At 36.8% G+C, this 13,027-nt stretch overlaps 2 protein-coding genes across 15 annotated transcripts in view; both read left to right on the top strand.

The window, feature by feature from the left end:
- The window catches only part of ANKRD17 (ankyrin repeat domain 17), a 161,341-nt gene extending 158,755 nt beyond the window's left edge, over window positions 1-2,586 (top strand). For all 9 annotated transcript variants that reach the window (XM_033857133.2, XM_033857129.2, XM_033857128.2 and 6 more), the window contains one exon: window positions 255-2,586. In XM_033857133.2, coding sequence (XP_033713024.1) covers window positions 255-314 — 60 coding nt within the window. In that variant the 3' untranslated portion in view covers window positions 315-2,586. The remainder of the gene's footprint in view (window positions 1-254) is intronic.
- Window positions 2,587-6,180: 3,594 nt separating this feature from the next.
- COX18 (cytochrome c oxidase assembly factor COX18) overlaps window positions 6,181-13,027 on the top strand; it is a 95,141-nt gene continuing 88,294 nt past the window's right edge. For 3 of the 6 annotated variants that reach the window (XR_012332029.1, XR_012332028.1, XM_019932693.3), the window contains exons 1-5: window positions 6,188-6,655; window positions 7,254-7,354; window positions 9,445-9,608; window positions 10,517-10,638; window positions 12,212-12,319. Coding sequence is in view for 4 of the 6 variants with exons in the window: in XM_019932693.3 (XP_019788252.1) it covers window positions 6,314-6,655; window positions 7,254-7,354; window positions 9,445-9,608; window positions 10,517-10,638; window positions 12,212-12,319 (837 nt within the window). In the remaining 2 variants the exon portion in view is untranslated. Of the gene's footprint in view, window positions 6,694-7,249; window positions 7,355-9,444; window positions 9,609-10,516; window positions 10,639-12,211; window positions 12,320-13,027 lie in introns of all 6 variants that reach the window. The other 3 variants (XM_073805323.1, XM_073805324.1, XM_073805325.1) reach the window with 3 other exon arrangements.

The following is a 13,027-nucleotide window of genomic DNA, read 5'->3' as shown; positions in this document are numbered from 1 at the left end:
TCACATAATGGTTTTTAAAAAACAATGATAATTCAGATCCTGTTTGAGGGATAAGAGGAAAGGCAGGAAAACAACAGATAAAAGTGGTTTATCACTGCTTTTCTTCATTGTTTCCCAGCATGTTGCAAACTGATTGAGACTTAGCTATTTTAGTTCATAAATATTAGGAGCACTTCCTTAGTGTTGAAGAGTTTTGTTTTAATCAAATATACGTTCAATACATATGTAATCAAATGTGTGCTCTATATTCATAGGTGTGGACTGGACCCTGGGCACCTCACATGAACAGTGTGCATATGAACCAGCTTGGCTGATGAGGATCAGCTTGTTAGCCTGCAGATTCCTTTTCATTCAGAGGAAATCACAAGTGGCCGAAAAAAATTTATGCTCCCAAATCATTCTACTGATGTGCTTGACTGAAGTGTGTAGGCTTTTTGCAGAAGAACTTACTAACTGACCTACTTTCTGTGAACATTTGTGACTGCCCATTCCCCATCATCATCTGTTTTACCTTAGTTAGCATTTTTCTTATCATTTTTCTTTTTTTCTTTCCCTCTTCCCCTTTGGCCATAACTTTCTGTTGAAGCTGTTCTTTGGCTGGTTGGTTTTAGTACTGTAAACTGCTTCTGAGCAAACACGGAAATTTAGCAAAATTATGTAAACTTGATCCTGAAGTTTTAGAATGGCAAATAAATGTACAATTGTTTACATAACAGAAAAGGCTAAGCAGAAAGTAAATTTCAATATGTCAGTATAGAGGCTCTACTTTATGTAGACTTAAATTAATGTGAGATATGTACCTTCATATTCAGAAATCTGGATGTTTCCTTCATACATTAAACTATTAATAAGTACAACTTTTTTGCTTGTGTAATTTAAGTATAAAGTAAAACAATGGGCATTATCAGTGAATGCTTCCCGACGTTGGCTTTTAAAATACCCATGCTTCTCTCTTTTGAGTTTGTTTGCAGCAAGGCACATATAGAATAAGAAATTTATCACTTTTTCATGTCTCTTTATTACCTTGTCACACTTTTAAAACTAATACACACTTCTCTCTTCATTCTTTTTTTCTCTCTTCACCCTTACCACTAATACCGGTAAAATTTTCTTGCTGATAGTGAAATAATTCTGTAAAGATTTTTACTCTAATGGCTGCTACGAAGAGGTGGAGAATCTTCATCATCTCTTGTCGTTTCTTCTAACCATAAAACATACAGTCTTTTTGAGAATTTAAAAAGCCACCACTGGTTCCCAGTCAGCATATATAAGCCCTTAATATACTGTTTATTATTAAACAATTCAATGTACTATTTTATATTGGATAATATTGATTCTTAACATTGGCTTTCTGGTCACCAGGAGTCAACATAAAAATTCCAATTTTCAGTAATTTAGTGAAAGGTGTTTGGTTTTTTGGGGTTTTATTTTTCAATTTTAAAGGCTTCTTAATCTCTACACTTGTATATTAAAAGTGAAAGGGATCAACAGCTAACTTGGGGCAAGTAATAAAATACATTTTGCATTTTTCATTAAGACAATTTATGGTAGACATGAATACACAGGTTACAAAATGAAGTCTCCATTTAACCTGTTTATATAAGACACAGGGCCACACTAAACTACTCAGTGGAATTTATCTATTCAGTTCACTTGGAACAATAAACAGTAACATATCCAAGAAGAATATGTGTCCTACCGTCTCATGTGGAAAAATAAATTATATGGTTGAAATGTAAAAGAAACTAAGCATAAAAGTAAAGTGATGTATATATCAATCTGTCTTTTTTAAAAAAAAATTAGACCTAAATTCCTCACTGTTGAAACATAAACATTAACGAAGATTCAGATAGATCACCCACAGTTGACAATATTAATATGGTTCCTTGGCTGTTCAAGTAAATGAAATGATTTCTTTATTCTGGTAGCCTGAGTAAAGAGTAGAAAAGAGGATTTCTCAAACATATGCAGAAGTTTGTAAACAACACATTTATATCTTTTATTTTAGGAGGTGGTCTTAAAATATATAAATTTGTTTTCCTACCTGTCCTTGACTGATATGACCAAATTTAAAGGAAAAGCTAAATGAAAACCTACAAATAAATATACTTATGACATAAAATTATTGCACTTTACTAAGAAAGGGGTATAATGCTATTTAACAGACTATTTTATGTATGACTTTTGCCACCATCCTATAATTTTTTGCTTGATTTCTTTGCTGTGTTTACTAGAGTTTATTTTCTAATTAAAATAATCTTGCTAGATAACAGATACTAGCCAGTATTTATCAAAACACATGACTTGTGTTGACTCACAAAAGTGAATTTCTTAAGATAGGGTGTCTTAATAAAAAAGAAAAGGAAAAAAAAACCCTATATATATATTTTTTACTTTAAAGCTACAGGACAGGGGAGTATTGATTGGAATGTTCCTTATTTAGTTTTGGGGATCAGGCTTGTTAAATACAATACCATGGTTTTAGAAGTCTGTAGTAGGAACATTTTTCAAATACATTTTTTATATTTCAGATGTAATGCAGTGCACTTTTATTTGAACAATAAAAAACATAATCTTTTGAGACCATGCAGGTCTTTTTTTTCCCCCTTTTTGAAAGTAATGTGGTATGTATAATTGCAGACTATGTAAGGTATTTCTTTTCTCTTATTCTTTTAAGAAGCAGCTTAACTCTTGGACATAACCGTTAGGTTAGTTCACACCTTAAATCCCAAAATAGTTAATATCCCAATTATTGTGTAATCTGTTTATACCAACCATTCCATTTTAGAGATAATTTTGTTTACTTGTGCCAAGAGAATCCCCATTTCATGCCTTTTCAACATATATTTCAACATATACCAATACATTCAAAAAAAGTAATTTTAGTATTCGTGTGAAAGGTATTTTCCCCTTCTGTTCCCTGTTACTGTAAAGTTAAATCATTTTATTTTATTAATAATTGAAAATTAATTTTTTTTGGTAATTACTATACTTACAGTCATTTTTCTTCTCAGGAAAAAGAAGGAGGTAAATAGTTCACTAACTGTTCCTGTCTTGTTTTTATGAAAATATTATTCCATTTTTCTTTTGATTCAAATGACCTAATACACATTTCATAAAAACTATTTTGCACAATAGTTTGCACAATAGTGAATACATTATTCACTTTAGTTTTAAAACAATACAAAGTGTTAAACTGGAAATCTCGCATTAGAGAACAGAACATTTAAAGAATGACAAAACTTTCAAATAACAAATTTTTAAATCAGGATTATTTCAAAATGATTAAAATATCAAAGGAAAACCATTACACTGTTTTTCATTACTAATATGGAGATTCAGTATTCCAGTACTCAATGTATTTTTACTTTAGATAAATGTATTCAGATGTCTTTTAATATTAATGTTTGGGACACTTACATTATACGTTGTAAATTCTGGATGCTCCTGAATCTCTTTGGAAATATATATATCCTATTGATAAATGCTTAAACAAGTCACAACACTCAATTAACTGGTGTTATTGTGAATTAACTGGTGTTATTGTGAATCAACTGGTGTTAATTCCAGGTGACTGGAATTTAGGGTGAGCGCATCATTAGTGCTTTAATACTTAATCTACTGTGTTACACACCTTGATTGCAAAAATACCATCACTTACCATTTTGGGTAAGTGAATATAGAGAAAATGTGCCACTGTAGCTTAGAAATTCTTAGAAGTAAGAATTTCTTTACGTGACACTTGGAATGTAGGACTAATAGATGTGTTACAAGGGGTCTCATATTAGACTTCTACCTTTAAATGAATTCACACTTTTGAAAAGTAAAAGCCAATTTTGCATGCTCAATACTTAAAAATCAATGATAAGATAATACGAGAGGATTTTTTTAATGAGAGAAAAAAGCTAATTCTACATTAGGTATCTTTGGTTTTAAAAAGTAATGTATTAAATAGGAAAAAGAGAAGAAATTAAATCCGATTCCCAGGGAACACTAACAATTCCTTGTGAAAATATCCTTTAAAGTCAAACATTTCAGGAGGCATATATGGGAAATGAGAAATTTAAATGACTGTACATATATACAGTTTATGTATAATAGCCTACATTAATATTTTGACCTCCATTCCTATGTTCAGCACAGCGATGGATAAGAATTTCAGAAACTTTAGAAAGTAAATATATAGTCTTTGTTTTTAAGGAGTTTAAATAAAATTAAGAAAAAAGTGTGTTGTAGTAAGAATAAAAGACAGGAATAGGCTAATAATGTTGAACTTTAAAAAAATGTTTAGTATGTCCATTTGCAAAGTACATGATTTCAGTTGGTTGGTTTGCCCGATATTTGCATGGTCATTTTGTACTGTACTCTGCAACTCAAAAGATACAAGGTATCACAATGTTACCAGTACATACATATACATGAGTGCTGACACTTCTTTTGCATTGGGCTTTATAATTGACAAATACTTTTCCCAACATTCTCTACCAAGTAGACAGCCAGTTCTGATCATCCCCATTATCCAAATTTTAAAATGTATGTTTATGTATATGAAGTTATCAAGTTAAATATTCATAAATTTTATTTACATCACAATATTCAAGCTTAAAACAATGGAACATTTGTAAATGAGAATGTAATTTGTGACCCCAAAATGTAGCATAAAGGGTGGACCTACACTGGTTGAAGAGGTCCCAGTCCCGACTCCTGATACAGCTTAACAAAAGGAAGTCTTAGGAGTTTGAGGAATAGCTTGACAAACTTTTGTTTTAAATTATATGAACAGTGAATGCATAAATATGAATTTTTCACTTTAGGATCTTTATCCTTTAATCTCCTTTTCTCCTGGATATCAAAAGATCAGATTCCCTAAGCTTATGTGCCACTGTGGAAGGACCAACTCCTAATGTCATCAGTTCTCTGGGAGGAGAGGAATCCAGCAGCATAGAAGTTGCTTCTTTACTCACAATCTTTGGGCCAAGATATTTCCCTCTAAAATTTCTTTCCACTTTAAATCAGTAGTCAGTAGCAACAGGTTGCTTGTTTTAACTTGACAAACGGATGGGGAGATAGATTGATAGGTTTTTACCTTTAAAAAGGAAATTCTGTGTATAACAGATATTGGAATGTGTGTGTTAACATTCAAAAGTTCATGCATGGATTTATCAGCCAATTTGAAGGAAGATGACTTCCAGAATCCAGAGGAAAGGGTGTATCTGGTACCCTTGGGTAGGTGCATAATGAAGCAAGAACAGTAGCTTCAGTTTGACATTACCCCAACACTGGTTGGAGCCTTCGTTTTAATCAACGTTTTATTCCTCACAACACAATTTGGCCTCTAGGTGTAGGGGTGACCCTTCTTTTAGGAAACTCCTTCATGTTATTCCCGTGTTTGCTTTTGCCAGGAGCAAAAAACCCAAAATTAGCCCATATACATTTAGCCTATTCCTTTTAACCAGAAGACACCTAATGTTGCTGTTCAGGCTCTTGAAAGCTTATATAGGATATATGTTAAGCCCCAGTAAAGAATTCACCGCGCTGCCAGTGATAATTCCTCTTAACTCAGGAGATGGTACTTTACCCTTAACATAAGGTGTTTTGCTGCTCTTTATGATGAAAGAAAACACTTAAGTTGGGTCTGAAAATGTCTATTATGACAGATGAGCCAATTAAACATACTACAGACTAAACTAAGCCTAGTGCATAAAGGTTGTTGATTAAAACAATCCAGAAACACACGCCTGTCTCCAAACTGGCATTTCAGCAACATGTTGACTCCTGGGTAGTATAATCTATCTCAATCTCTAGCGGAAGCAATTGGGGCGCGCATAAAAAGACGTGGGGGACTACCTCCTGATCACATAAGGTAAAACTTAAACCGTGACCCGATTAGTTTAAGTGAAAAAGAACGGAAAGGCACAACCCGAACACCAACTTTACAAGGTGAGCTCTTCCCAGAAAACACCTCTCCCGGCCCAGTGCAGCAAGCCCCGCCCCGGGCAGCAAGCCCCACCTCCGACTCTGCAATTCCGGTCGAGCCTCTGAGGAGCTCCACCGCAGCACCGCGGAAGTTTCGTGTGTGCGCAGTAGGCTTGATTAGTGCCGCGTGGGAAAGGCGGGACTTCCCTACGTCTTGCGTCATCTCTAGTGCGACGCAATACGTCACTGGTGTGATTGGGAAAGTCAATTATGGCTGCCGGCGGGCTGCCGCCATCTTTACGCCCGGCGTCGCCAGCGTATGCGCGTAGCGGCCTTGGTGAGCGGTACGCGCAGTTAGCCCGTGTCGTACGCGTGTTGGATACAGTCGTGTGCAGAGATGCTGTGCCGGTTGAGCGTTAGGTGGCTGCAGCCGCGGCCTGCCCTGCAGCTCCGGGGCTTGGGCCCACCGGTCGTACCGGCCCCCACCGGCGGCGCCAAGCCCTCCGCTCTGCCATTGTGGGCGGTGGCATCAGTCTCTGCAGTTGGCCCGAGCGGCGCGGGTGGCTGGTATGAAGCCCTGGCTACGTCGGCGCCGGTGCAGGGCGCCGAGGACGTACTGCTCTTTGCGCACACCGCCTCGGGCCTGCCCTGGTGGGGCAGCATTCTTCTCACCACCGTGGCCCTGCGCGGCGCTGTCACGCTGCCCTTGGCCGCCTACCAGCACTACATCCTGGCCAAGGTGAGGGGAGCCGAGCCGCGCATGGACGCGCTTCCGTGGTGAGGACTGGCCGACGTCTACCCGGGGCTTAAGGTCCCCAGGTACTCCCGGAGTGCTTAGTGTTAGTCATCAGTACCAGTAAGGCAGTGAGCTACTTTACAAAAAGGAATTAACACAGGGCAGAAGTAAATGCAATTTTTGGTGGCTCTGTGACTGCCACAGAGTATATTAAAGATTCTTAATGGACTTCCTGTTTCCTCAGTTGACATTACTGGGAAATCCAGGAATTGAAGCATTAAAGTGCAGAGTGTAGTTCTTATATAATCCTTATAATAACCCTGTGAAGTAGGTGCTGATATACATTTTATATATGAGAGAATAGGACTTTAGAGGTTAAATAATTTGTCCAAGATCATACTGATGTACAAGCTGGAGTTTGAATTTGGTTGCAACTGAGGAAATCTTAAATTAACATCCTATACGCAGACTTAGGGTTTCTTGACATGACCAGTAAACCACATTTTTAAATGAGCTGAGGGAATAGAGAGTGAAATTATGAATGGTTATGAATAAAGATCTTTTATGTTCCCATAACAAAGCCTACTTTTTCTTTAGCTAGGTGGAAAATTTGCAGCCAGAAATAAAAAGCATTGCAAGGCACCTTAACCAAGACGTTGCAGTTCGTGCAAATCAGTTGGGGTGGTCCAAAAGAGCTGCCAGGTAAGCTAATTCTGTGCATATAACACCATGAAAATATATATACGTATATATAATGTGTAAGTGATTTTTATTATAGGTTTTGGTATTCTGTAGCTTTAGCAGCAAAGTAGTTCTTTTTTCTCTTTAATATTTTAATAAGTTTATGTGGCATGGTAGTTTTATATACTGGACCAAAAGCAAAAAAAATAGGGAAACAAGAAGAGAGAGTTCCTTGTCCTTAAGGGACTTCAGGCTACTGAAAAAGACAGACATGTAGTCAAATAATGACTGAACTAAGTACTGTACAAAAGATTATGTACAAGGAGTTGGGTCATCACGGAAAGTCAGGAAAGGCTTCACAGGATGAAGATACTGTGATAGTTGTTGGGATTTTTGTCAACAAATGATACAGGTTATTTACAAACTTGACCTTTTGACAACATACAGCAGGTAGTAGCCCAAAGGAATGGGGAGGTAGAAAGTATGAATGACATGGTAAAAGCAACTGGATAGGCAAGGTGTTGTCATTCTGCTCTGGTTACCCTATGTAGTTGTCTGCCTGGGTTCTTAGAAAGCCCTTGCCCAAGGGTGCTCGACCATGGCACAGTTCTATGCCTACAGTCATCCACTAGGAACTTCTAAGTCCACCTCCTTCTATCAGCCTAAGCTAGTTCTGCTTAGTCAATTTCCCAAATTCTGATCCTTACTTGACTGTAACAAAGTGTTCACCAGTTCACAGCAATGAGAAAAATAAGGTTTTTTTAGTATGAATATGTAATATATATATATATATATATATATAGCTTTCCATATATTTTTATCTATATAGGTGTAAATTTGCCAACTATCTTTGGTATGAAATTGTGTCCCTCTTTATATAGAGCTAAAAAGACCTGACATTTTAAAAAAATCATTTTTACAGCTTAACGTCTTTATTTGCTAAAATAGGAAGTTGGTAAACCTATAGTTTTGAAGTTTTACTCATCAGGGAAATCTGAGGACTACAGCTCTAGGCCAGAAGAACAAATTAGTAGCTGCTCACCTGGGTTATAAATGCAGCCTAGACAAGACTGTGGCACCTTGCTTATGCAGCACTGGCAGGATGATTGTCCAGACACATCCTTAGACAGATGAGTGGCTTTCTAGGAAGACATATCTGAGGTTTCCTGCATTTTCAATGGAGCTGGGTTTTGAAGCGTGACAGGGAAGTTGTCAGGTGAACAGCCAGGAAACTGGGCAGTCCACACAGATGATATAATAACTTTCAAAGGCATGCTGATGTGGAAGTCTGATTTGTTGGATGACCCCAGTCATTCAAGGGGCCAGAATATACAGAAGAGTAAAGTAAAGAGAGTAACTCTTCTAAAGAAGAGTAACAGGAAATAAAGTTGGAAAAGCAGGCAGAGGCTGAATTACAAAGAGCCTGCAATGTCTCTGTATACTGTCTTAATTCGGTACATTATAATTAGATTAAATTCAGCAAACCTATTGAAAACCAACCTTGTACAAAACATGCTGTGAGAGATTTAAAGATGAAGACCCAATACCATAGTATAGAAAGTGGGACTTAACAGAAATAACTAATATGGTTAATAGAGAAACAGAGTAGGAAAACCTTTATGAAAGAGTTGATTGAAGAGTGAAGACCATTTTGACGGGCCAAGAGCATACACAGTACAGAACCACATTGCAAGGTATATTCGGGGATCAAGTGATTGAGCTTGGCTGGAGTGGAGAGATATGAGTAAAATGGGCTTTCACCTCTAGTGTTTGTGATTTAAATTGTGGTCATACCATGTTAGTAGTGAAATTTCCCTCCTCAAAGCCTAGTTTGCCAGAGATCACCAGAATCAAAGACTGTAGTCTGACAGTGTCAGATTTATCAAATTGTTAATGTAATTTGCGTACATTGCTAAAGAACTTTGAATAAAAGGCTTTATTTGCCTTTTGTTTAGGCAGCCCCGTGGTATAGCTTACAACAACCAAAAATCCTGCATAAATCCTTTAGCCAGTAACCACAGCACGGGTGTGTTTGTGCTGTGGGGATGAAACACTGCTAGTAGTCAAATGACATTTTCTCCTTTCCCTTTTTCCCTCTTCCCTCAAACTAGGCTCACTTATCTAAAGACTATGCGGAGGCTTGTTTCAGAGCTGTATGTTCGGGATAACTGCCACCCTTTCAAAGCCACTGTGTTGGTCTGGATTCAGCTTCCAATGTGGATATTCGTGTCTGTTGCTCTCCGGAATTTTAGCACAGGGGCAACACATTCAGAAGGTAGTTATTATTGAAGTCTGTTTCCCCCAAATAAGTTTTCTAACGTTGTCTTTGTACTCTTCTTTTTTTTTTTTTGCGGTACACGGGCCTCTCACTGTTGGGGCCTCTCCCGTTGCGGAGCACAGGCTCCGGACGCGCAGGCTCAGTGGCCATGGCTCACGGGCCCAGCTGCTCTGTGGCATGTGAGATCTTCCCGGACCAGGGCACGAACCCGCGTCCCCTGCATCGGCAGGCAGACTCTCAACCACTGCGCCACCAGGGAAGCCCTGTCTTTGTACTCTTAAAAAAAAGAAAAAACCAAGCAAAAAATAAAAAACATCCATACTTCTCATAACTAGAATACACTTTTATCATCTCCCTTACAAGGGTATAGAATTTAAAATATTAAGTGTAAAGCAAACTAGCTGTGTTGAGAAAACAAATCAATCTAGGAAGGACGTCACTAGTACTGCTTCTTGGAGGTCATGGTTATAATTCCATAATACGGTTTCCTGGCCAAGAATTTTTTCTATTAATAAATTTAAGAAGCCAGAAAAGCTTTCACAGTTATAAGTGTAAACATTAATTAAGAAAGGTTATAAAGTAAAGGGCTTGTTTTTTACTTTCATTTAAAGGCATTTCTAACCAGAAAGTAATCTAAATAGACTTGAAAGAAAGTCTAATTTTTTAAATTTTTTAAATTTAAGTCTGAAAAGATTACTGCTACATATCTTTATTGTCTCTACATCTATTTACTACAGAAAGCTTCTTGCCTCTTTCTCAGTACAGGAAGAACTAACTTATGTTGTGGAGTGAAAATAACCTGAATAAAAAGTGCAAATCTTTAGTGTGAGGAACACCTTATTGCAATTACTTCCCTCTGCTATTTTAGAAATTCTTTTGTTTTACTTATAAAAATGTTTTGGCAGGTTTTTCTGTTCAGGAGCAGTTAGCTACTGGTGGGGTCCTATGGTTTCCTGACCTCACTGCCCTGGATTCCACTTGGATTCTGCCTGTCTCCATTGGTGTCATCAACTTATTAATAGTGGAGGTCAGTGGTTTTAAATGAGATTTGCTTGCCATTTAAATCATTGGGGGTTTTGTTGCTGTTCTGACCTCAAATGTAAATTGTATTTGAGTTGGTGGTGATAGCTCTGAGCTAAAATTGAGACTCCTTAGTTTTGGTCGCTGATCAGCTGTTGATAAATTGTCTTAGGCCAGTTCCTTAGCACCTCTGGGGATCAGAATGCTCATAATTAAGAGAGCTGAATTTGAACATTTCCAAAATGTCTTTTAGCTTTAAAATTATATGATTCTAATACAGACAGTTTTGTGATTTGCTTTTTGGTAAAGACAACAATTAAAATGCCTAATGAATCTGGTTTTCTTCCCACAATATATTGATGTGTTGTGTATATGTTTAATATGTCAATTTGTAGGTGGTCAGTACCTGACTGCCATTTTTAAGTTACACAACCTTAGAAAAGCCATAGAACTTCTTTATAAGATGGAATGGAGAAACATACATATAAAATATGACCCCTATTCCATAAAGAATTGTCCATAAGAACATAGACTCTTTGAGCTAGAAGAAACCTTAGAAAAGACCTAACTCAGTTGAGATTTCACAGACCTCATATCCACAGCTCTCTGTTTGGGAAATCTAATACACCCCTTATTTTTTCAGACGAGAAAAGTGAGGATGATACTCTGAGGTCTTGCGTGAAGTTTTCCTGAGGAAAGACTATGTGTAGTCTAAGTGTGTTAGCCTAAGAGCATCTACCACAGTGCTGTTAACATGGTTGGTAATTAGTGAATATTTCTTAGAAAGAAAGAATCGATAACACAGGGTCACAGTGAATAATGTCAGTCCTCTAGTCTTTCTTTTATTCCATCTAAAGACCCAGCATGCATAAGTTTAATAAAAGCCTGTTCTTACTTAACATTCACCATGTGCCAGGCACTATTGTAAGCAATGTACATGAATTAACTCATTTAATTCTTAAAATAATCGTGTGATGTCAGTGCTACTATTATCCCCATTTTAAGGTGCAGAAGGTAAGGCACAGAAAGGTTGAGTAACTTGTGCAAGGTCACATAACCACTGAATGCAGGGCTGCCTTGTGAATCTAGGTAGTTTGAGTGTAGAATCTGTGCTCGTAATCATTAAGTTATGCTGCCTCTTAAATAAGTAATTCATAAACCATAACTGCCTTTCCTAGCCTTGGTTCTTTTCTGTACTCCACGTAGCCAGGTCACAAACCTTTGAGATACCTGTTAAGTTCCTTCTTTATGCCAGGTCCTGTGTTTAGATGTTAAAAAACAAGGACAGTGATTCATACATAATACTTATCTTGAAGGGACTTCAGTTTTACAGACAATCTTTAAAAAACATTGACTTGTAAAAATTATGCTGTGATACTGTTTAGATGAATCTCTTTATTGCTGTTATTTAAAGTTCCATTTAAGAATTTTACATAAATTTATCAGTTTTATTTTAAATTTTTATTGCTTTTCTTAAAATATAGGTAGAGGCCAATCAAAAATCAGTTTGTATTTTAAAGCTTGTCTCATTTAATGTGCATTTCAATAATCAGCATATGTTATATATTCTACCCCTTCAGATTTTTGCTCTGCAAAAAGTTGGAATGTCTCGTTTCCAGACATATATAACGTACTTTGTTCGTGCATTATCGGTGTTGATGATTCCAATTGCAGCGACAGTACCTTCAGTGAGTAAGCACCAGTATTGCGTGAAGCATGTGCTAAATATAAATCTTCTGTTTCTAGCTTAGACTGGCTGAGATTCTGCCTCTTCTATTGAGCTTCCTCTGACTACTCAATCCCTTACTGGTTTCTAGGTTTCTGTAGTAACGAATCTACTGTCTCTATCACCAAGTGACATCTGAATATTTCTTGGGGGATTGGTTAATCTTCCTTTACGTGAATGTGTCTTAACCCTCCTATTAAACCAAACTCCTTTTCCTCTTTTTTTTTTCTTTTTTTTTTTTAATCTTGCTAAGTACCTGATGCAGTACTATGAACATAGTATTTGCTCTGTTTGATTAACTGATATATTGAATTCCTTCTGTCTTCATAGACTGGTCCAAGGAGTTTTAGCACTGAAAAAAGAAACAAAACTTTGTGCTAGGTTTGTATGGGTTCATATGTAATATTGTTTAATCTCATAACAGTTTTATGAGATACATATACTTGTCCCTATTTATATGTAATTAAACTTTTATAGAAATAGAAAAAGAAATGTTATATTTGCAGTTATTTCATATTTTTAGCCTTTTGCTTCCATGGATACTTTAGTGCTAAGATGGGTAAAGCTATGTCAGGTATAGAGCTGTCTTAGCTCTGAGCCAACACATAGACCGTAAAGTAGTAGTCATTTGTTGCTGGTAGTTAGAGTTATATCATTTATATAAAAGTAC

The sequence above is a fragment of the Tursiops truncatus genome, chromosome 5, assembly GCF_011762595.2.
Source record: "Tursiops truncatus isolate mTurTru1 chromosome 5, mTurTru1.mat.Y, whole genome shotgun sequence".
In the NCBI taxonomy this organism is placed as follows: domain Eukaryota; kingdom Metazoa; phylum Chordata; class Mammalia; order Artiodactyla; family Delphinidae; genus Tursiops; species Tursiops truncatus.
Note: the sequence above shows the minus strand (reverse complement) of the source record. Positions and strands in the feature narration are given on the sequence as shown.